The sequence below is a fragment of the Belonocnema kinseyi genome, chromosome 9 (assembly GCF_010883055.1).
Source record: "Belonocnema kinseyi isolate 2016_QV_RU_SX_M_011 chromosome 9, B_treatae_v1, whole genome shotgun sequence".
Classification (NCBI taxonomy): Eukaryota; Metazoa; Arthropoda; class Insecta; order Hymenoptera; family Cynipidae; genus Belonocnema; species Belonocnema kinseyi.
The window spans coordinates 77,259,737-77,284,608 of NC_046665.1; the positions used below are offsets into that span (position 1 = coordinate 77,259,737).

At 27.6% G+C, this 24,872-nt stretch overlaps 3 protein-coding genes across 3 annotated transcripts in view; 2 read left to right on the top strand and 1 right to left on the bottom strand.

Annotated features, from left to right (window-relative positions):
• The window catches only part of LOC117179668 (WD repeat and FYVE domain-containing protein 2), a 20,025-nt gene extending 17,551 nt beyond the window's left edge, over window positions 1-2,474 (top strand). The window contains exon 7 of the mRNA XM_033371687.1: window positions 745-2,474. Within this exon, the coding sequence (XP_033227578.1) occupies window positions 745-883 (139 nt within the window). The 3' untranslated portion in view covers window positions 884-2,474. The remainder of the gene's footprint in view (window positions 1-744) is intronic.
• A 2,763-nt stretch (window positions 2,475-5,237) lies between these two features.
• On the bottom strand, window positions 5,238-6,745 carry LOC117180319 (pre-mRNA-splicing factor 18). Its single transcript, XM_033372757.1, has one exon. The coding sequence runs from the start codon at window positions 6,624-6,626 to the stop codon at window positions 5,619-5,621; it is 1,008 nt and encodes a 335-aa protein (XP_033228648.1). The 5' UTR covers window positions 6,627-6,745; the 3' UTR covers window positions 5,238-5,618.
• Window positions 6,746-9,325: 2,580 nt separating this feature from the next.
• Window positions 9,326-23,657, top strand: LOC117180036 (ATP-binding cassette sub-family F member 1). The gene is made up of 5 exons (XM_033372333.1): window positions 9,326-9,951; window positions 14,319-14,544; window positions 17,404-18,049; window positions 20,798-20,976; window positions 22,646-23,657. The coding sequence occupies exons 1-5, from the start codon at window positions 9,599-9,601 to the stop codon at window positions 23,144-23,146; spliced, it is 1,905 nt and encodes a 634-aa protein (XP_033228224.1). The 5' UTR covers window positions 9,326-9,598; the 3' UTR covers window positions 23,147-23,657.
• The last annotated feature ends 1,215 nt before the right edge of the window (window positions 23,658-24,872 follow it).

The following is a 24,872-nucleotide window of genomic DNA, read 5'->3' on the forward strand; positions in this document are numbered from 1 at the left end:
GCCATATCTCGGCTATGAAAAATCTTATCAAAAAGTTAGGCATCGCATTTTGAAGGTAAAGAGTAGTTCTTTACGGTGCCATTGTCAGTTTGTGAAAAAAAATTTTTTCGCGATGTTACGGGGCCTCGAACACATGAAAATAACGGGTTTTTGACCCTTTTAGGTTAGAATATCTCGAAAACTGAGGGTGATGAAATTTTTCTGAGGTCAGATTCGGATTCAGCGCAGCAAAAACCTTCGGGTATAGTAGGTCTGGTCTCTGGTTCTGAGAATTGTTGGCCTGTGTTATCATAACAAATTTTTGGATTTTCCTGGAAAATCGAAAATTCAAATTTTGATTGCACAAAAAATAATAAAAAATTCCATTTTGTGGTGTAAATATGTAGGATACGAAAAAAGATTAATTAACAAAAATTATTATACCAAAAAAAATCTACAATTTCGTTAAGTATAACTTCTTGATAGGACGCGTACCTTTTGTTTTATTCGTGAAAAATAACATTGAAAATTTAAAAAAAATTTGTAATGTGTGGAAAAACGACAAAATTTAGGAGAAAAAAAGATTCAACAAAACCTGTTCACAAATATCTGTCGGAAATCGAGCGCGCAGCGCGAGTGTCACGATGAGCACGTGTACCTCAAAACTTAATTTTTGGCCAAACTTAATTAAGTACACAATTTAGAATATGAAGACGCATAAAAACACTGCAAAAAAGTGACAAATAAATTAATTTTATTTTCTAGCCAAACTTCCTTAGCATCTTTTCACGACGCGAAACACAGCATTATTGGCATGGATTTAGATGCACCACGTCGAAGGTTATTGACAATTGGTCAGGATCGTGTTATGAAAATCTGGGATATCTCTGCGCTTCTTCAGTAAGTCAGACTCATAATTGAAAGGTGATAGACTTCAAATCACATCGAAAACTACCTGATTCCTGTCTTGAAGCCTTCTCCGACGACGCGAATATTTACAATTTACATATTTGTATCTTGCAATCATAAATGGCACACAATGCAAATATGAAATCACCTGAGAAACACGCTGAAGAAATAGGAAATATTTTTTATGGATATTTTCTCTGGTATGAAGGATAAGCGGTTATAATCTTCTAGAGTTTTAGACGCGTTGAAGATTCAATTCGAGATAGGAATCTATTATCATAGTAATTAGGTTATATGAAATGAGTCATGCTATAATAATTGTGTATATACAGTGTCAATAATTTCAGTTTTTTTCGCGCCCTTTGCTTGAATCAAAGACAGTTATTAATTTCTCGCGATTTAATTAAAGGATTTTGTAGTCCTATTATTAAAGTAATACTTTTATCACAAACGATCTTGATTTTGTTTTTTAAATTAAAAATCTAAAGTGGACTGAATTATTTCGACTAGTCGACATAAATCATTGTAGATCAATAAATAGTCATGAAGCATTTTTTCATTTGTTATTCAAGAATTTTCTATTCAAATAGACACCTGTTAAAAGTACCAATGGGTACTTTTACAATGCAAAATAAGAAAGTAAAACCATTAAAAAAATTATGGAATCATATCAGTAATCGACTAAAGTGTAATAAATACAACAATCCGTGTTTCTTAGATGGCTTTATTTTATATCAACTCCTAGTAGTTATTTTCTTAAAATTAAAGTAAACAATTGTGCTCTCATCTGTCTTGTGCTCGAATTTAAATGAACATTTTTATTTATTCGCAGCAATAGTGTGATCAAATGCTTCCACAAAGAATATATTTATACTTAAACAATTTTTTTTCATACTAGAATGCAATATTGCTGCAATTAGAAACCGATTTTTGATTTCTTTTGTGATACTAGAAAATCAGTTACTTAAAATTCTCATATAACTTCGTTATTCTCTTTTTTTTTAAATCTTTCAAGTTTCTAAACTATAAGTGCTTTGAAATTGATTAATATTTAAATTGTATCGATCTTTCAATCTCTAGCTATACTTATTATTGTGTTGTATTAAATTGCGACAGTGGTGCATTGTTGGTAAAACTTGTAAATGGAAGTGGATATTTGAGGATTTATTCATTCCTGCTTTAAATTTTGTTTAGAGAAGTTAATATTATGAAGGAGGAATAAATAACACACCTGGAAAAGTTCATATCATTTCAACACGATATTTGTTTGGTCTTTGGGTGGAATTGGACCTTAGGAAACTTGCAGAATTCAAAAAAAATATTGGGAGAGATTTTTCCTAACTAGCAAGATTATTTTGTTGAAATGTAATTTCCTTGACCATCTGTCATCTTGTATCTAACTTGAAACGATGTACTCATGAAAACTGTATATTAAGTGATATTTACCTATATCTATAGTAATGCACGTGATGGCTGTTACTGTTAAGAAAAATGGCGTTGTTTAATTTTCTCGACGTGTTAGCAGTTTTAAATGATTTAAATATGAAATGTGTTAACAAATTTTACGAGTTCTTTAGCTGCTGCGTTGTGCTGATTGGGTTTTAAGCATGTGCTTAAAAGTTATGTGAGTGTTAAAAGCTTGTTAATTTAAACATATATTTGTCTATTTTCAACCGTAAACGGTTTTTCTCTTTTACATTTTGAACCCAAAAGTCTATAAATAACAAGAATTCTTTTTTGACTGAGTTTCGAATCATTTATTCTGTTTACTAAATAATTTTCGAAAGTATTTTTTCTATAACAATTTATAGAAGGAAGAAGTGACAATTAAGAATTCATCCATTGTATAAAATGTGGAGAATTCTACTACCAATTAATATAAAAACCTGCATACCTTAGTTCTGAAGGTGTTCTCTTAAGTAATTTGTTAGACTCAAAAAGACAATTGTATAAAAGTTTCTCGTAATTTGGCCAGTCAGAATGTAAACAATAAATATATATATTTTCGATGTAAATGTGTAAATGTGAAAATGAACATGTTTAATTTTAGTATGTATACGTAGATGACAATTGATAATGCGATAAGTTTTAAATGATGTACATCATAAAGTACAGTTGCTCTCGGTTAGAATAAGATCACTATCATGTGTAAAAGATCTATGAAAATCCAAAAATGTATGTTTTCCAATTAATATCCTTTGGATTAATATCGAGACTATAAACTTTATATTAAGAAAATGGTTGGTAAAACTTATAAGGTAAAATTGTATAGCTACTGAAAGAAATGTAATATGTATGCTAACAAATCGAATTTTTTGCAGAACATTTCAGCCATTATTATATTATGTAAAGAAACAAACTGTATGAATATAACAAGTTTATAAATAAACGTTTGCTTAAAAAAAAATTTAGACAAGAGTTGAATTTGGTTTATATGTGCTTCTAATCACATATAAAATTAAAAGAAATTCTTCAAACAAAAAAAAAAAAAAAACAAAAAAAATATAATAAAGAGAATAGGGAAATATATTCTTTTAAGTAAAATTAATGTAGGAACTATATTACATCTAATTTAAAAAGTTTTAAATTTCTAAAATTTGAAGTAAAAATATTGTTTTTTTTTTTTAAAGAAAATAGATCATTTTAAAACCAAATAGTTATATTTTCAAACAAAAAGATCAATTTTCTACAAATAAAAAGGAATTTCGCGTGACTAGTTGAATTTAAAAAATCATGATTTTCTGCCAAAAATACGAATTTTTAACAAAATACACTTTTTTTAACTAAACACTTGTATTTTCAACTAAAAAAGATCAATTTTCAACAAAAAGTGAAATAATTAAATATTCAGTTAAAAAAATTAAATTGAAAAAAAACGAGTTTTTACAAAAATAGTTACATTTTCAATCAAAAACTGAATGTTCAATTTTCAGGAAAAAAATGTCAACCAGAGATGAATTTTCAACTAAAATTATGGCATATTCAACTGGAATAATTACATTTAGAACCAGACATGTATTTTTGACTAAAATAATAAATCGTCAACGAAAAAAACGAATTTTAAATAAAAGAGTTAATTTTTCAACAAAATAATTCAATTTTCAACAACAGAAGATGAATTTTCAACGAAAAATTTCAAAGTTGATATTTCAACCAAAAAATGCGAATTTTTAGCAAGATTTGCATTCTTAACAAAGAAGGATTTTTCAATCAAGAGAACAAAAATTTTACCAAACTATTGATTTTTCAAGCTAAAAGATGAATTTTCAACCAAGCTGATGAATTTTGTATCAAAAGGACAAATTTTCCAGAATACTCGAGTTTAACACAAAGAGTTAAATTTTAAATAAAAAATAGAATAGTTAAATATTTAGTTCAAAAAATTAAATTGCTATAACGAAAAAAAAGAAGTTTTTATCAAAATAGTTAAATTTTCAACCAATGTGAAGAGTTTTCAACTAAAAATTACGAAGTTTCTACTGAAATGATCGAAATTTAAATCAAAATCGTTTTTCCGGAAAGGAAAATTTTCAACTATAATGATTAATATTTAACTGGAGTAGTAGAATTTTCAACCGAAAAGATTAATCTTGTACCAAAAAAAGGTACATTTTCAACCAAAAACTGAATGTTAAATTTTCAGTAAAAAAATTCAACCAAAGATGAATTTTCAACTAAAATTATGGAATAATCAGCCAATTTAACTGAATATGTTAAATTTTCAGTAAACAAAAATGTTTTTGAACAAAACAAAAATGAATATTCACCTGGAATAGTTATATTTGCAACCAGACATGGATTTTTAACTAAAATGATCAATTTTTAACAAAAAAAGGATTAAAAAAAGAGTTGACTTACCAAAAAAAAATAATAAAAATATGAATTCTCAACGAAAAATATAATAGTTGATACTTACACCAAAAAGACGATTTTTGAGCAAGATTTGAATTCTTAACTGAGAAAGATTTTTTAATCAAGAGAACAAAAATTTCAAGCAAACTGTTGAATTTTCAATCAAACGGATTCATTTTTAGCAAAGGAATAAATTTTCCAGAAAACACATGAGTTTAAAAAAAATTGTTTACATTTTCTACAAAAAAACTTTTCAAACAAAAAATTCATTCTAGTATTATAGTTACTTTTGCAAATGAAAAGACATTGTTATTTAATTTTATATTACAATTTTAAAAAATTGAAGCATACTCTCGAAAAAATCACCTGACTTACAAAAAAATTCCAATATTTCCTGGTTTTGACACGTATGTATATACAAATTTCCTGAAAATTCCAAGTTTTCTAAGTGAGTGCACACCGTGCACTTGGTTCAAAAAATTTTCAACAGCTACTATTAAATTGTAAGTTAATTCAAAATTTATTTTTGTGTACAAATACATTATATTATCTTACAAATGAAATCTTCTATTCATTTACATGCTTTTATCACATAAATATTTTGAAAACACAAACTGCAAAATCACATTAGTCCTCCCTGAATTGAATTTAGCTTCAAAGAAAGAGTTGAAATAAAATTATACTTTAATTTGTATATATATATATCTACAATAAAATGCTGATACTGTCAAGCAACATTAATAGATTATCAAATATATATTTACATCTAAATATAAGTCCTAGTGAAAGATAGAGTTAATACGAAATTAATTCTCAGATTTCTTTTGCTTAGAATCAAATACAAAAAAATATCAGCTAGTTTATTTAATAGTCCCTTACTATGGTTTTGAGTACTCCACACAACGTGAAGGATCCGTCGGATAGTATTCCTGACATTTCGTCATTAATCTTTTCAACGCCTGGATATATTTTCTTTGCGTCTCATCGTTCATAACATGCGCCACATTTTTTGAAAAAATCTTTTCTCTTCCCGTACGAGCGTGGATACCAACCATGGTTACACCAATTGGCCAAGGTGAATTTCCAATCGCCATCTGAAGATAAGCATCACTTGCCAAAATATAATTCCGCTCCAAAAGATGTTTGACTATTTCTGTCAAACTGTCGGTGATGTCCTCTGGTAGGGATTTATTCTGCAGCTTTCGGAGAAGTGGTTTGATGTACTCCCTTGTCTGAGCATACGTTGCACTTGCCATTTTCCCTCTCGTTGCCATTTTTTCAGAGGCACTTCTGTTGTTCAGTTGATTACCCCACATCTGGACCAAAAACTGAAGAAACTGTGTAATAACATTCATATCATATTCTCGATCTCCGGTGTTTAATTTAGTGGATTTTTGTTGAAGATCATCATAAGTGACACCTTCCTCAGGAACTTTTACATCTACTTTGGTACCGTTACTGAGAGGCTTCATAGGTGCCAAAATTTCGTTAACGTAGGCCAGGTCGACTTGTTCCATAGCTTCTTGGAAATCGTTTCTGAAACCTTTGTTAACTTCGGGTTCGAGAATTTCGCACTTTCTTAGCCTCTTGAAAGCGTCGACTTCTGATTCAGCAAAAAGGAAAATCGGTTCCCCACGTTCTCGAAGACGACGTATAACCTCATTTCTTGGTAGTGTAAGGTGCTCGGATGCATCTTCAACTGCGGCTTTTTCTAGCTCTTCGGGTTTGACTTCAGCTTTAGCGCTATTAGCACCATCCGTATTTGATTTTTCGGCATCGTTGGACAGCAAATCTGCTCTCTTGAAATACTTCTTATTACCAGACAGAAGTTTCTTTTCTTCAAGTTCCTTGCGTTTTCTTTTAATCTCTTCTCTTAGAGCATTCATGATTAAATAACACTGATTCTTAATTGAATATAATAAATTACTTACACTTTTTTGGCAAATAAATATTTGCTTTTCACAATTTTATCATTTTTACGATTTGCATTACAAAGATCGAGTGACAACTGTCAAAAACATGTCACATATGCCAAACGGAGTTTATAGGGTTGACTCAACAGGGCGCCACTTGTACTAACATATTTTCGCGGGAAATATAAATACAGTTTGTATTATAATGAAAAAATGTATCCTTTCGCACTAGAACCATTATAAGGATTGATTTATTTTCTATGAGCTATTTTTACGCAAAACATTTTATAGTTTATTAATTTTTTTCCAGCCAAAACAGAGATAAGGCCTCTATTCTGAAATCTAACCTATGAATTTTCGATATATTCCGATAAATAAATCTTTTGTATGAAATAACTTACTACATTTTATTAGGATAAAATATATTAATTTCAAAGATTTCAATTAATAATAATAATCTTCAAATTCATTAATTTATTCACTTTGACCACACTGAATCTTTTATATTTGTCCTCGCTTAGCGTGTTTTTGTCTTTTTTCTGTGAATGTGACAATTGATCAATAAACGTCTTTTTCACATCTTGTAAAATTAAAAACTATTTTTTTTTAAGACTTACTTTCAAGATCCTAATTTAAGAAAGCTCCAATTTTTAAACCGATTCCAATTTCTAATTAGAAACCAAGATGTGACAATTACAATGATATTTTTATAAAAATCACATCTTTTAGTAAAAAAGTTGATGATTTTGAAATGTTTTCAAGTGTTGACTTTTTATTTTGAAAAATTACATAATTTTAAGAGGAGGTATAAAAATATGGATATAATATAATATATATAAAAGGATAACATTGAAAATTTAAAAAAAAATTGTAATGTGTGGAAAAACGACAAAATTTAGGAGAAAAAAAGATTCAACAAAACCTGTTTACAAATATCTGTCGGAAATTTCTGCCGAAACTTTTGCATTTTTCCAATTTCGAATTTCAGAATGTTGTAGTTTTTAATTAAAATATTAAAATTTTTAGTTTTAAATCTAATTATTACAAACTTTTCTGATGTTTTGAATTCTTTGAAATATCAAATTGAAAGACTTAATAGCAGATAGTTAAACAATTTTTAATTAAAAGGATTTGCTAATTAAACAATTTAAAATTATATGCCTCCAGAATACATTTTTAAAAAATTAAGAAAATAATTTTTCAAATTTAAGCCCAAAAAATGAGGACACTTTAGAACGAACTGAAAATTGAGTAATTTTGTATTTGAAAATGTTCCAAAATACTGAACATTTAAAACTGAAACTAAAAAAAAAAACAATTTCCAATTGACAGACTTAGCACTGTGCAATTTCAAACATTGGCATAATAATATAAGAATCTTGTTTTTTTTTTTAAATGTACAATGTAATATCTTAAAATTGTCTGATTCTTAAATAAATATTTAAAAAAATCAATATAAAATGAAAATTTTATTATTGGATAATTTCAAAAATGAACAATAATTTAAAATAATTTGTTAAAAATTAAACGAAATTAAATTAAAAGTGTTTTGTTTAAAGTCAAACTAGAGAAAAAATAATCTACCTGAAATAGATACCTCAGAAGTGAATCAATTTAAAAAATTTTGAATCCTTACAGTTTAAAAATTTTTCACTTTTAAAAGATTTAAATTTACTTAAAATAAATAAAATATTGAGGGTTTTGAGTATATATTTTTTCACTTTTAAATGAAGTTATGATTCGTTTATTTTTTAACGTTCTGTAGTATAGAAACTTTCATTTTTAGTATTTCCCATATATTTTCTTAGAACAACTCTATTTCAAAGGAATATAATTGAAAATTTGTATCACTTTCAATGGTGAATATGCCGATGAATGAATTTTTTACTCTTAAAAAATTGTTATAATCAATTTCAAATTTTAGAATTTCAGAAGTCTTGACTTTGAAACATTCAAATGCATTTTAAATTTCACATTGTCAAATTTTCGTCGCATTGCATTCAAAATTAATTAAATCTAAATGCTAAAATCTTTTAATCATTCAATTCTGAACGCTTATAATCAGAAATAATACAATTTCAATTCCTTTGAATTTTAAATGATTTAATGAAAAAAATTTTAATACGAAAATATTCGATTTTTATTGTTTTTAAATTTTCATACTATCGACATTTTAATCTGAAATAAGTGGTATAAGTTGCGGTCAAAATTATTATTTTTGGGTTTTAGGGGGGTTTGATACTAGGATTTATACTGAATTAATTTTAAGTATATATACATGCAGATAGTAAGCGAAAGTATGTATTTTATTTGCGAAAACAAAATATAACGCCAAGTTTAAATGCGTTTTTCTCGAAAAACGGTTTATCGAAGTTCCAACTTCAAAAATGCCCGGTCTCTTGTCTTTTAACTTAGAAGGTTCATTTTTTGTCTAAAAGTCGGGAATTTATCCGGTAATTGAACAACTTTATGGAATAAGATACAACCTATTTGATTCAAAATTTGTATTATAGCAAAAAATCATAAAAAGTGGTATTTAAAGTAAATGAACTCTGTTTTAAAATGAAGGCCTCTAAAACGGTTTAAATAATAATAATCTCCATGCTTCAAAAATGTTCAAGCATATTCGCATGATCTGAAAAATCTGTTGACGGCCCTGAGTTTGTCGGTTTGTCATTCGTGATCCGAATCTGTCATCGCGAAAAGCGTGACATACATGGGGTAAATAAGCCCCACGCACCTCTCTAATTAATATTCATTCCTCTTCAAAAAATAGTTCAAAGTGTTACTACATTTTTTTTAAATTTCTTTTTAAAAAAGTAAGATAGCCTTAAATTTCGCATCGACTTTATACTCCATGAGATTTTTATAGAGGTTAGGTGGCGCCACGTGTTTAGCACATTGCTGCAGAAAATTTTCTCGAAGAAGCTTTCCAGGTTTCCAGAATGTCCACCAAGGCTAAGGAATTCGATGTCACGGAAAAAATATCCGAAATGAGTATCGAGGAGCCAGTGAAAAAATTGACACACAAGGAAAAGAAAAAATTGAAAAAGCAACAGGAATACGAAAAGGCTCTGGAGTTGATGACTAAAACCGGTGGACAGGGTCACAGTGAACTAGAATCTAATTTCACAGTTTCTCAAAGTACTGCTCAAGTACGAGGAGGTCAACAATTAGATAATGCTGTTGATATCAAAGTTGAAAATTTTAGCATTGCTGCGAAGGGAAAGGAACTTTTTACCAATGCGAGTTTACTCATTGCCCAGGGCAGACGATATGGTTTGGTTGGACCTAATGGGTAAATTTATTCTTTTTCTTTTAGAAATTATACTTTTTTCTTATTTTGTAATACTCAATGCTAAAGAAGTTTGACAGGATTTGATAAAAAAATTACTTTTCTTCCGTTTTCTGTAGCCGCAATTTTTAGAATTTACTTTGCATTTTTAATAAAAATGCAAAAATCAGAGAATTTGTGTAAGAAGTAACTATAAATTATAATCAGGACTGCCAAATAAAAAAACTGTCAAATAGAAATATCATAGAATTTCACGGGTTTTTATAATATTCAAGTCTATTTGAAAGAATTTATTCACGAGAAGTGAGGTGTTTTTTAGGGCTTCAAAGATTTGAAGTGATTTGAAGTTATTTTTACGAATACACCCTGAATTCCTTTAAAATTTCTTGACTTTTTTAATTTACTTGAATTCTTCTTAATTTTCTTAATTCAATAGATTTTTTTATATTATTTTTTTTATATAATTGGTCCTTTAAAAAACTTCAGGAGATTTTAGAAGATTTTAAGGGATTTGAAATATTTTAGGTTACTAAAACAAACTACAAAGAAATTTTTAACTGATTTCATAAGAAGTGAGGGTTTTTGTAGGTTTTTAAAAATTTGAAGAGATTTTCAAATACTTTTTGCAACTTCATTTGAAATTCGTTCTGAATTTTTATTAGTTTATACAGAGTTATTTTTTAATCTTTTGAATTCTTCTAAATTTCACTCAATTCAATGAATTTTAAAACTTTTTTTGTTTTCTTCATCTTTGAATTTCTGTAAAATCACGGTAAATCCTTAGGCATTTCATCAAATTCTTTTTAATGCCATTTTATTTTTTCTAAACTCATTTCAAACTTACTGAATTCAATGAATTTTTTCATATTTTTGTAGGATTTTCAATTAATTTAATATTTGTCAAATTCAGCTTTGTTTTTTAGGTATTTCATCGAATTCTTCTGATTTCCCTTAAATTATTTTTATTTCGCTGAAATTTTACTGAAATAAATGGAATTTTTCAGTTGGAAATTTACTCTGAATTCTATTATATTCTTTGGAATTCTTTTGATTTTTTAAATTCATTTTAATTCTGCTAAACTTACTTAACTCTACTTCAGTTAACGGATTTTTTGCTTCATATTTTTAACTTGTTTTAAATTTACTTGATTGATTTTTAAATTCAGCTTGATTTTCTTATGAATTTTTTCGAATTCTTCTCATTTCCATTAAATTATTTTTATTTCGCTAAAATTTTACTGAAATAAATGGAATTTTTCAGTTTTAAATTTACTCTGAATTCTATTAAATTCTTTGGAATTCTTTTGAATGTTTTAAATTCACTTTAATTCTTCTAAATTTACTTAGTTCTACTTCAGTCAACCGATTTTATTTAAAAAAATTTTTAAGTTGTTTTAAATTCACTTGATTGATTTTTAAATGCAGCTTGATTTTTTTTTATGAATTTCATTGAATTCTTCTCATTTGCCATAAATTATTTTTACTTCGCTGAAATTTTACTGAAATAAATGGAATTTTTCGGTTTGAAATTTACTCTGAATTCTATTAAATTCTTTGGAATTCTTCTAATTTTTTAAAATTGATTTTAATTCTTCTAAATTTACTTAATTCTACTTCAGTCAACCGATTTTATTTTTTCACATTTTTAAATTGTTTTAAATTCACTTGATTGATTTTTAAATGCAGCTTGATTTTTAAAATGAATTTCATTGAATTTGTCTCATTCCCCTTAAATTCTTCTAAACTTACTTAAATGTTACTGAAATATAGAATTAAAAAAATTCCAATTCATTTAAATTCTTTTGAGTTTGTTGACGTCATTAGTGACTTTTTTAGTTAGAAATTAGTAGGGTTTCAAAGGTTTGGAATAATATCCATTTTGTTTTTTGGAATTCATCCTGAACTCCCTTAAATTCTCTAGAATTATCTTGAATTTTGAAAATTTTCTTATATTCTTCTAAATTCTACATATTTAAATACATTTTTAACAAATTTTTTAAAGTTTTTATTTAATTGATATTGAAGTCTTTTAACCTCATTTTTTTTCATTTTGAAATCTGAGGCATTTCATCAAATTCCTTTAAATTCCATTGAATTTTTCTAAGCTCGTTTTTAAGTTACTTAATTCAATGAATTTCTTTTTATGTTCTAAAATTTTTTTCAAATCATTCGATTTTTTTCATTCGCCTAGAATTTTCAAGATTTTAATCGAATTCTTTTCGTATCCCTTAAATTTCTATAAATTCATTCCGATTTCACGGAAATCAATACATTTTTAAATTTTTAAAAAATTTAGTGCAGTCCATTTTAATCCTTTTGAATTTAACTTGAACTGTTTTGTTTTTTTATGAATTTATCTTGAATTTGTTTGTTTCCATTTGAGCCCTAAAAAGTACCCTATGAGCGGTCTGAAATTCAATCCGTTATAAAATCGTATAATTTTTCTTTCAACAGTTTCTTATTAAAACTCTATCAAATCTTATGCAATGAGAAAATTTCGGAAAAAAAGTCGGATAAAATCTTCCAAGCTTTTGGTACATAGGATTTAATACAAGTACTGTTTCATAATAAGATTTGATAGAATTTTAATCAGAAGCTGTTGCCAGAAAAGTATAAGATTTCTCGATGAATAGAATTTGATATAAATTTTCAAAATTCGATAGAATTTGTATCAAATGTGCTTATTTAATTTTATTTACGTTCTATGCCTTGATACTTTTTTTATTAAATTTTCTTTCCCTGAATTTATACAATTTTATTCAATATCTTGTTTTGTCTCTAGAGAGAATCCATACAATTTTATAATTTCTATTGTTTTTCAGAAGGGTTGTGAGGGTTAAAAGCTAATTTGTTGCTTATTTTGATTTTGTTGAATTCGTATCTTGAAAGCCTTAAATTTCACCATAAACTATTCAGAACATTTCTCTAGAGCAGCTTTTTTTAAATCCCAAACTTTAATAAAAGCTATATTGTATTTATGATTCAGCAGAAAGTAATAAATAATATTTATTTCAATAATAATGTATCTATCATAGGTATTAGTGTGGTCCAAATAACGGTTTTTTTGTGTCTTAAATGACCTCTGCAAAGCTTTTCTTCTGCTTTCAAAATTACACCTGACTTTTGTCAGCATTGAAAAAAAATATTTAGCGATCCCCCGAATTCGCTTTTGTAAATAAAAAGTTTTTTTAAATTTAAATAATCGCTGTTTGTGTATCTTTACTTCGGCATTTGTACAACTGTAAAGTATACTCTTTGGGGGAGATACACCACCCAAAGTTTCGGTATTATGTAAAAAAACTATTTAGAAGCTCTTCAAGTCAACTTTTGAAAATAAAATATTCATTTCATTTAAATAATTGCTGCTGATCAATTTTTTTACTTCGGAATACGTACAGTAACCCTCAAAAGTATTTTGTAGGCTTTTTCTTATGACTAAGTTCTCTTAATTTTAATTATGTCACAGCTTAAAAAATGTCTCCCTAAAGGGTTGATTGATCTCGAAATTCTGTATAAAATAAGCCCATGGTGAAGCCAGATTATCTATTTTTTTAAGTAGATATTGCAAAAATAGTGCAAATTTCAATGTTTTCTTAAATGTTTAATAAATTCTGAAATAATCAAAATTATTCAATGTTCTTTGGCTCCATTTGAAGCTATTGTTGTAACAAAAAAGCTGGAAAAATTTTAATATTCTTTGTGGTAACAAAAATATTTTTTTAGAATATATGAAACATATAATCATGAAGTTTCTGTGAAATTTCGTTGAAATATATATTTATTTAATTTTTATTTGTCTACAGAGAAGATGTTTTCAAAATTTCCCAACTTTTTTGTTACAACTTCAAGTTCTTGTAATTCGATAAGAAAGTTTTTACGATTTATACTAATAAGCTGTCGTGATACGGTAAAAAATAGCTTCAAAATAAGCTTAGGAACATTAAACAGTGTTGATTATTTTGGAAGTTATTGATTGTTTAAGAAAACATTGAAGTTTCCATTATTTTTGCAATATCTACTAAAAAATATGCAAATTGGCTTCATCCTGGGCTCATTTTATACAAAATACATCACTCCGATTTTTGGCAGATTTTTCTCAAAAATGTAGAATTTTATTTTCAAATTCTGCGAAAACTCTAAGTCATGTATTTTACACATACTAAAATAAAAATACATAAAACAGCGATTATTTAAATTATAATAAACATTTTATTTGCAAAAACCGACTTGGGGAATCCCTACGTATATTTTTTTATATGCTGCCATAAAACTAGGGGCATTTCGACAAAAAAAAAGAAACAATAGTGGTGCTATTTGAGAGAAAAATAAAGCCTTTTTTTGGAAGATTTGACCATTTGATCAATTTTCAGACATGGTAAAACAACTCTACTGCGACACATTCAGAAACGAGCTTTTGCGATTCCACCAAATATAGACATTCTCTATTGTGAGCAGGAAGTCGTAGCTGATGATACACCAGCAGTAGAAAATGTGCTAAATGCAGACGAAAAATGCAAGGCGCTGCAGGCAGAATGCAAAAAGCTTGAGGCAAAAGCAGAGGAGGGAGACGATACTGTCCAAGATAGACTCCAAGAGGTATTTTTAATTACTCTCTTCCCGAGAAGTTGATCCTTCGAGTTTTAAATGTGCATAAGGTTTTACTATTTCAAAAATATTTAAAAGGTTTTACAAAAAATTCACAAAGATTTCGAAGATTTAAAATATTTCAATAACTTCAATAGGTTTCAATGATTTCAGAAAAATTGCGAAGATAAAAAAAAAGTAATTTAAAATTTTTTTACCAGATTCAAAAGTTTCCAAACGATTTTATAAGCATTTCTTCGAAGATTTAATAGAAATTTTAAAGATTTTAAAGAATTTGGAAGACTGAAAGATTTGAATGATTACAAAGATTTCACAAAAACTTCACAGATTTCAAAAGATTTACTTACCAAAGATTTCACAAAGTTTTCAACATATTTTACAAACAATTCTAAGATTGCAAAAGATTTCACAATTGTTTCAATAATTTGACAAGGAATTCCCAAAAATTTAAAGATTTCAAAGATATAAATGATTTTACAAAGATTTTATAAATATTTCAAAAGTATTAGAAGGATTTCAAATATTCCGCAATCATGTCAAAGATTCCGTAAGATAATGGATTCAATAATTTCAAAAAGATGTTACAAATATTTCAAAAATTCAAAGATTCTAAGCGATTTCACAAAAATTTCAAAGGGTTTGAAAGATTTCAGTGATTCCACAAAGATTTCATCAAAATTTCAAAGATATCAATGATTTCACAAAGATTTCCAAAGATTTCAAAGATTTCAACAAATTTTAGGCTAAAAGATTTCAATAATTTCATCAAGATTTCAACCAAATTTCAAAGAATTCACCAAGATTTCGCAAAAATTTCAAAGATATCAATAATTTTACAAAGATTTTACAAATATTTCAAAGGTATTAGAAGGATTTCAAATACTCCACAATCATTTCAAAGATTCCGTAAGATTTAAAAATATTTCAAAGATGTCATAATGGCTTCAATGATTTAAAAAAGACCACAAAAATTTCACAAAGATTTCAAAATATTTTACAAGAAATTCAAGGATACTAAACCATTTCACAAATATTTCAAAGGTTTCAAAGATTTCAATAATTTCACAAAGGTTTCAATCATTTCATAAAGATTTGAACCAAATTTCAAAGAATTCACCCAGATTTCACAAAAATTTCAAATATATCAAAAATTCCGTAAGATTTAAAAATATTTCAAAGATTTCATAATGGCTTCAATGATTTAAAAAACACTACAAAAATTTCACAAAGATTTCAAAATATTTTACAAAAAATTCAAGGATCCTAAACGATTTCACATATGTTTCAAAGGTTTGAAAGATTTCAATAATTTCACAAAGATTTCACCAAATTTGTTTAAATTTCAAAGATATCAATGATTTAACAAAGGTTTCAAGAGATTTACAAGTATTTCAAAGATATTACAAGGATTTCAAAGATTCCACAATTATTTCAAAGATTGCATAAGATTTCACAAAAATTTCAAAGACTAAAATATTTCAATGATTTCATAAAGATTTTAACAAAATTGGAAAGGTTTGAAAAATTTCAATGATTTGCAAAACTTTTTTTAAATTTCCATGATATCAATGATTTCACAAAAATTTCCAAAGATTTGACAAATATTTCAAATATATTACAAGGATTTCAAAGAAAAAATGTGGAAAGGTTTGAAAAATTTTAATTATTTCACAAAGATTTCATGAAATTTTTTTCAATTTCAAAGATATCACTGATTTCACAAAGATCTCAAAAGATTTTACAAGTATTTCAAAGATATTATAAGAAGTTCAAAGATTCCATAATTATTTCAATGATTTCATAAAGATTTCAACAAAATTTGAAAGGTTTGGAAAATCTCAATGATTTTACAGATTTCACCTTTTTTTTAAATTTCAATTATATCAATGATTTCACAAAGAATCCCAAAGATTTAAAAAATATTTCATAGATATTCAAAGATTTTAAAGAAACATTTTAAAAAGATTTCAATCATTTCAGAAAGATTTCACATAGTTTTTTTCACAACGATTTTTTCTATAAAGATGTCAATAAAATTTGAAAAATTTCAATTATTTTACAAAGATTTTACAAAGATTTCCAAAAATTTTAAAGATATTACAAGGATTTCAAGGAAAAAAATTTTGAAACGTTTGAAAGATTTCACTGATTTCACAATGATTTCAAAGATATCAATGATTTCACAAAGATTGCAAAATATTTTACAAATATTTCAAAGATATTACAAGTCATTCAAAGATTCGACAATGGTTTGAAAGATTTGTTAAGATTACACAAAGATTTCAAAAAAATTCAGAGACTAAAAAATTTCAATGATTTCACAAAGAACTCAATAAAATTTCAAAGAATGCAATTCATTCACAACGATTCCAATAGATTTCAAAGACTTTAAAAGATTTTGAAGATATCAGTGTCTTCAAAGATTTGTAAAAAAACTTCAAAGATTTAGAAGATTCCAAAAGATTTTACAAATATTCAAAGATTCTAAAAGATTGACAATGTATCATAAAAATGTGAAAAATTTTAATGGTTTTCAAAATAATTAATAGTTTTTAAAGACTTTTAAAGATTCAATAATTTTGCAAACATTTCCAAGATTTTACAAATATTTCGCACAGCTCACAAAAATTAAAAGGATTTCAAAAACATAAACAAATTTCAAATATTTCAAAGATTGCAAAAGATTTTACAAATATTGCAAAGATTCCATAAAGGATTGTACACCAATTTCAAGAGTAATCAGTCCCTCGCCCCTCCCAATTTTATTTCTAAAACCCAGGAATTTGTGGTCTATGTTGTTATTTGCAATGAATATAAAAGTCATGAAACTAATAAATTTACCATTTACAGGTTTACGAAGAATTAAAAGCAATTGGAGCAGACTCCGCAGAACCCCGCGCTCGGCGAATCTTAGCTGGTCTTGGTTTCAGTCGTGAAATGCAGAATCGAGCAACAAAAAATTTTTCTGGTGGTTGGCGAATGCGCGTGTCTCTCGCAAGAGCCCTTTTTGTCGAACCGACTCTTCTTTTGCTGGACGAACCGACAAACCATTTGGATTTAAACGCCGTTATTTGGTTGGATAATTACCTACAGGCGTGGAAAAAGACTCTCTTGATTGTTTCTCACGACCAGAGTTTCTTGGATAACGTCTGCACGGATATCATTCATTTGGATATGCATAAGTTGTTTTACTACAGGGGAAATTACAGTAGTTTCAAAAGTATGTATGAGCAGAAGAGAAAGGAACAGGTAAAGGCTTATGAGAAGCAGGAAAAGAGACTGAAGGAGCTCAAGGCTGCAGGAAAGAGTTCTAAACAGGCAGAAAAGAAAACTAAGGAGGTTCTCACGAGGAAACAGGAAAAGAATAAAACGAAAATGCAGAAACAGGAAGAAGATACTGGACCTCAGGAATTGTTGCAGAAACCGAGAGAGTATATTGTTAAATTCAGCTTTCCTGATCCACCGCCTCTTCAGCCGCCAATTCTTGGTCTTCATGGTAAGTTAAAAAAAAAAATTTCTTTCAAGAAATGGTGGACAAACAGCTAGACTCTGGCAAGATTCACAAACTGTCCTATATTTCCCCCAAAAGTCCCGTAATTTGCAGAAAGTTTCCCTTAAAGTTCTTTATTTTTTGGATAAAAATACGAAAAACAAAAGATTCAAGGGATTGATCACTCTTGAAATATGTTGTATATACCTTCCTGAAATCTTTAGAATCATTGTCAAATCTCTTTAAATCCTTGATATATTTTGGAATTTTTATTATTTAAAAATATTTCTAAAATTCAGGTTTACTAAATTGTAAGTTTCTATCTCAAAATGTGTTTTTATAGCTTCAATCATAATTTATTATTGACAAGTAAAGACGATAGTAAATATGATTTATGCTCGGATTTATTCAATTATGAATCAAATACAGGGTCAAATAGAAATATTTTCCAATTGATTAACGACTCTATTCTTCTACGTTAAAACTGTGAAACACTATCAGTAACATAAACAAACTAAATATTTTAGAAAACAAATCATAATTTTAAGGATCTCAAGTTAGAAATTCAGAGTGGTCGCTGGACCTGGAAAAACGGCGAAATGAGAGGAATTTTTTTGAGACCGGGATGAACCGGGAAATAACATGAATGCATTTTTTGGTCTTGAATTTCACAAGTTTTTAGGTGAAAAATATATCCAATTACTTGAAACATACATTTTATATCACGTGATATAATGCAATTTAAAAGAAGTTTAATTAAAAATTTTTTTAATGTCAAGTTCAATTTTTTACAATGGATAATTCTTAAATCTTTTACTTTATAAATTCTTCATTCTAGGTCTTCATTTTTAAATGTACATTTTTAAGTTAAAGAATTTTAGAATGCAGTTTTGAAGACTTCAACCAGTAAAAATTAAAAGCGTTTGAATTTTAACATTTTCGATGAAAAGAATTTGAAGTTGATCAACTGTTAATATAAATGGAATACTAATTTTTTAATTGAAGTTTAGTTCGAATTTTAAAAATGGAACGAGAATTGATTTTACAGTAAGATTCTGAATCTGTTAAAAATGGAACAATTTACAGATTTCAACTGTGTAAATTGAGACTTTAAAAACTATTTTAAATTTAAAAATCATTTCAAATTAATAGATTCATAATTCAAAATTGTACAATTTGAAACTGAATTATTGTAAATCTAAAGCCTTGAAGCCTTAAGTTTTCAGAGAGCTAAATTCAAACTGGCAATTGCAATTCTAATTTTTCCTTTTAATAAATATGTAATTTGTGCATTAAAGTGTTTAATTTTGATGTTTAAATAACAATTGAACAATTGTTCATTGTATTAATAATATATGGGTTAATAAGTATAAAAAAGTTGGAACTTCATCATTCTAATTTTAAAAGAAAGGGAAAAAATATTGATATTTAATCATTTTTCGAACTGGAAGAACTTTTCTTTTACATTTTTATTTTTTCAGTTTGAAACCAGAAAATTTTAATTTTTAATTTTCGTTGAATTGCTAGAGGAACATTATAATTTTAAAGATTTTTATCGAGTGGAAAAAGATGAAATTTTGGATTGAAATAGTTTATGAATTAGAAGAAGGATACATTTTTATTTTTAACATTTTGATTTAGCTGGGAGGGAGAAAATTTTCATTTTCTTTTTTTTTCTGAAATGCAAGAGCTCTTTTTATTTTTATAATTTCTATTGAGTTTAAAGGGATGTAATTTTTGTTATTTTTTCTCACTTGGAAGAGGCCACTTTTTAAATACATTTTTATTGAGTTTAAAGAAAAAAAAATTATTTTGACTTTCTGACTTGGAAGAGGGAAGTTTATTATTTTAAACATTTTTGTGGAATTGGAAGGGACAACATTTTCAGCGCTCAATTTTTTCTGAAATAGAAAAGGCCATTTTTTCTTATTAGCATTTTCACTTAGTTGAAAGGGGGAACTTTTTATTATTCAATTTTTTTTCTGAACTGGAAGAGGGTCATTTTTTATTTTTAGCATTTGTATGGAGTTGGAAGAGAGGAAATTTCGTTTTTTTTCTGACTTTTAAGAGGGATATTTAAAAATATATAATTTCATCGACTTCGCAATAAGGAAATTTTGGTTTTAAATTTTTCTGAATTGGAAGAGGAACATTTTTTTATTTTCAAGATTTGTATCATGCTGGAAAAGAGGAAATTTTTCATTTAAAGTTTTTCTAAGTTTGAAGGGGCCACTTGTTTCTTTTTAACATTTTTATTGAGTGGACGGGGCCGACTTTTGTATTTTTAACATCTACATGAAATGTGAGAACTTTTTATTTTCAACTTTGTTTATCATTTCCGGTTCAGTTTTTATTATTCTGAATGAAACTGTTTTCAGTTGTAAGAATTCGAATTTTTTAATTACAATTACCTTGAAAAATGTTTGCGAAACAGGAAAAAATCGGGAAATTAACGGGATTTTTTCCCTCTTGTCTGAAAATATTAAGAAATCGGAAAACTGCCGTTTCATTCAGAATGTATAACGAAGAGGCGAAAGCAAAATTAAGAATTTTGTCATTTCAATTGAATGCTAGAACAGTAATAATTACGATCATATTTTTATTATAATTATTATCATAAGTGACAGTAAGAATAATAATTATTGTAACGAATTGCTTCCTTATAAACACATATGTGTATTTATTGTAATTAATGATCTTTCCATCGATTTTTTTAGTTTATCTTTCTCCTAATTAATAATTATAATTTTTCAGATGTTACATTTGCTTACGAAGGGCAGAAACCTCTTCTTATCGATACCGATTTTGGAATTGACTTAAGCTCACGAGTAGCCATAGTTGGACCCAACGGAGTTGGCAAATCCACATTTTTGAAGCTTTTATTCGGTGACATAACGCCCCTGAAAGGAGAACTAATAAAGAATCACCGTTTGGTAAGTCCATTGTATTAAACTCAGGGTGTCTACTCTATCTGGAAAATCTGGGAAACCTGGTATTTTGAGGGAATTTTTATATAAATGGAAATGCCAGGGAATATTTTTTAATTCAGGAAATTTTTCGAGAGTGATTACTTTTTTGTTTGAATTGCATTATAAAATTTAATAACGATGATACTTCAATTGTCAAAGTAGCATTTTATTACTGTTATTAGCTATTTTATTGAAAATTCGATTTTTTTTTGGTAATAAATTAATCCTCTTGACTGAAAATTCATCTGTTTGCTTTAAAATTCAACTGTCTCGCTTGAGTGAAAAATCTTCCTCAGTTTAAACTTCAATTCATTTTGAAATTTCGTTCTTTTTGAATTAATTTAACTGTTTTTGATTAAAAATTAAAATCTGTATTTGTTCAAATATAATTACTACATTTTTTGTTCGGAATTGATCTTTTTGGGTATGAGAATTTCATTACTTAATTATAAGATGAGCTGCTTTTTTTCAATTAATTTTTTTCGTTCGAAGATTTGTCATTGTAATTAAAAATTCATCTCCAGTTGAAAAATGAACTATTTTACTGAAAAATCTTAATTTTGTTGTCAAAATTAATCTTTTTGGATAAAATTCAACTTTTTTGTTGAAAAATGATCTCTTCCTGTTAAAAATTCGTGATTTTATTAAAAAATTTATCTTTTTGGCTTAAAATTTAATTATCCATTTGAAAATTCATCTTTTTGGTTGCAAATTCATGTATTCCAGTTAAATATTCATTATTTTAGTTGAAAATGTGTTTTTTTGGTTAAAAATAAAATGACTTGGTGTAAAGTTAAACTCTTTTGTTAAAAATTCATCTTATTGGTTTCAAATTTATCTGCTTCAGTTGAAGATTCATCATTTTTTATGAAAATGAATCACTGGTCGAATCTAAAAATTTTAATGTTTCATTTTTAGTTGACAGCGGATATTTTTGGTTAAAAATTCAACTATATGGTAAAAATTTTTTTGTTTCTTTGTTGAAAATTCAACTATTTGTTTGAGATTTTTTTTTGTTTTAATTGAAAAATCGTCTCTTTTTTGGGTAGAAACAGATCCTTTTGTTAAAAAATTTATCTGTCTTGTTGAAAATGAAATATTTTTACTTGAAAAGTTAGAAATTTTAAGCGGTTTAAATTGCATTTAAAATAGTGTCTGCATTCGTTTGATCTAAATATGCACGTAATTTGAAATATAAGATTCAAAAATAAAAATTTGTTTGAATTATTATTAAAATTCGTGGACTTTGAAAAACAAATTTAAGAAATGATTAATTATGTTTTCAGTGTTATTTATTTAATTAATCGATCATGTCAATATATTTAAGAATATCTTGTAATATAACTTGTCAAATCTTTCTAAGTTATACATATTAATTGAATCCCTAGAAACTGAAAAGACATTAATAATAAATTCAAGAAACTATACATATGCCGAGTCGTTTGTTTTGAAAAATGCGAAATGTTTTAATGACTCAGGGACCACGAAAAATTATACTTAGACAAGTTTTGATATACCTGGAAAACCCTGGAATTGTTAGGGAATTTGATTCCAGGATTTAAGTAGACACCTTGTGAACTAAAAATCTATTTGTCCCGGAAAAGTAAACCTTGAAAAAATGAACTAATTTCAGAGGATAGGTAGATTCGATCAGCATTCTGGAGAGCATCTCACTGCAGAAGAAACTCCCTCCGAGTATCTGATGCGACTTTTCAACTTGCCTTACGAAAAGGCGAGAAAACAGCTGGGAACTTTCGGTCTCAGTTCCCACGCTCACACAATTCAAATGAAAGATCTCTCTGGAGGACAGAAAGCAAGAGTAGCTTTGGCAGAACTCTGTCTAAACGCACCCGACGTTGTTATTCTCGACGAGCCCACGAACAACTTGGATATCGAATCCATCGACGCTTTGGCCGAAGCAATCAACGAATATAAAGGTGGCGTGATTATTGTTACTCACGACGAGAGACTTATCCGTGAAACCGAGTGTAATCTTTATGTAATCGAGAACCAACAAATCAGCGAAGTCGACGGAGACTTTGATGATTATAGGAAAGAATTGCTGGAAAGTTTGGGTGAAATTATTAATAATCCTAGTATAGCTGCCAATGCTGCTGTACTTCAAGATGATTGATTAATTGTTTGGGAAGAATGACAAATGAAATACTATTTGTCCGTAATTTTGTAATTTGTATCATAGCCGGCCTTTCTGAGAATGGAAAGGGTTTCTGACTTGAAATGAGAGTCAGTTATTTAATATAAAATCGGATATGGCTTGATTTATATTACTCCTTAGTTTGAATTCAAATAATGTTTTTTGAAAAGTGAACATTTTTCGCAATTAAGGCGTTCTTTTGGATTTGGAAAGAAAAATTATTTTTCGCTCTTTTCAATGTTATATGTTGATTCTTTAAGAATGGGTTTTTAAAAAATTAAGTGGATATATTTCCGCGCCTTCACTACTTGTAAATATGTGTGTGCGAATAATATTGTACAGAGCGAATAGTTTCATTAGTTTCATGTTTTGATTTTCTTTCTTGAACTGGAAATTTGTAAGTAATTTTTAGTTTAAATCGTGTTCAAGTTCTATTAGGAAATTTTGTAAACGATAGCATTTTATGGATTAATAGATATCAATTTTTGCCATTATTCAATATTATTGATTTTTGTTCCTGTTCATCCTACTCATTTATTAGCTTATTGTTAGTCGTCATTTGAAAATTAAAAATCACAAAGGGTTCATAATTTGGGCAATTGCTGTTCATATGTCTCTAAATTTAAATCGGTAAGATTCCACAGATTTTCAGTAGAAATCTTTACTGATTTCAATAAGTGACCTATTTCTGGATATTACAACCAGTGAGATTGCGTTGTGAATCAGTGCAAATTCTTACTGATTCAAATTAAACCTTTCTTCGTTTTAAATATAAAACAAATCAGGGTTTTTCCTAAGATTTTAAGGCTTAAATATAAATAGACTGCCTGATTGGCCTAATTTTACATTCGATGAAAAGATTATTTTGCTTTTGGAAAATAATTTCACTTGTTTGAAATAAAGCAAGTAGTGTGTTTAATTGTCGAAAGATAGGTGCATAATAATAAACTCATAAATTTTAGATAGTACTGTACAATCTCATTAAAAAATTAAATATCCATAATAACTATAATTTAAAAAATCTGCCCGCCTCGTGGACACATTCTCATTGTGCGCTGCGCGCGTGGCTCGCAAGTTTGAGCGCGCCTGGGGCACGCGACTTTTGGTTATCGCGGTCGAAAATGTATTTATATCCATTACATTTTTCTAAGTCGATTAAAAAGAATAGATTTTTCTTTTTTTTTTTCTACTCCTTGGTGGAACTTTTGATGGAGGAAAATTCGCGTATTAATCGGAATTTAGATTCTGCATTTTTCTGAGTTCTTCTCTTCTTACCGGGTCTTGTTGACATGAAGGGATGAGTTTCATGCTATTAACCAGTAAAAGTTTGGCACCTCCAAGAGCGCCGTTAATAAGGATGATTATCTTAACAGAATGTTCGGAGTGTAACCTTCGCAATTTCCTTATAAGGTCTCTATAACTCTCTTTCTTTTCATTCTCCTTGGCTATGATGTTTTTGTCAGCGGGTACTGAAAATTCGATAACGTACATGGTTCGTTTCTTAAAGTCAAGGAGAGCTATGTCAGGTCTCGATTGCGCAACAGCAACAATACTAAAAATAAACAATATAATTCATTCTATAAATAATAATGAATTGACAAAATTATAAAAGATATTATCCGACTTTCATTGAAAAGGCTTTTAGTTTATGAAAGATACTCTATAAAAAATTAAAAACGTACGGTCAACTATAATTTCTGTATTG

Excerpts from the sequence above, each read along its gene's own strand:
- LOC117180319 (XM_033372757.1), bottom strand. The coding sequence starts at position 6,626 with ATGAATGCTCTAAGAGAAGAGATTAAAAGAAAACGCAAGGAACTTGAA.
- LOC117180036 (XM_033372333.1), top strand. The coding sequence starts at position 9,599 with ATGTCCACCAAGGCTAAGGAATTCGATGTCACGGAAAAAATATCCGAA. Across the intron at positions 9,952-14,318 it reads GGTTTGGTTGGACCTAATGG|ACATGGTAAAACAACTCTAC; the intron begins GTAAATTTATTC and ends ATCAATTTTCAG. Across the intron at positions 18,050-20,797 it reads GCCAATTCTTGGTCTTCATG|ATGTTACATTTGCTTACGAA; the intron begins GTAAGTTAAAAA and ends ATAATTTTTCAG.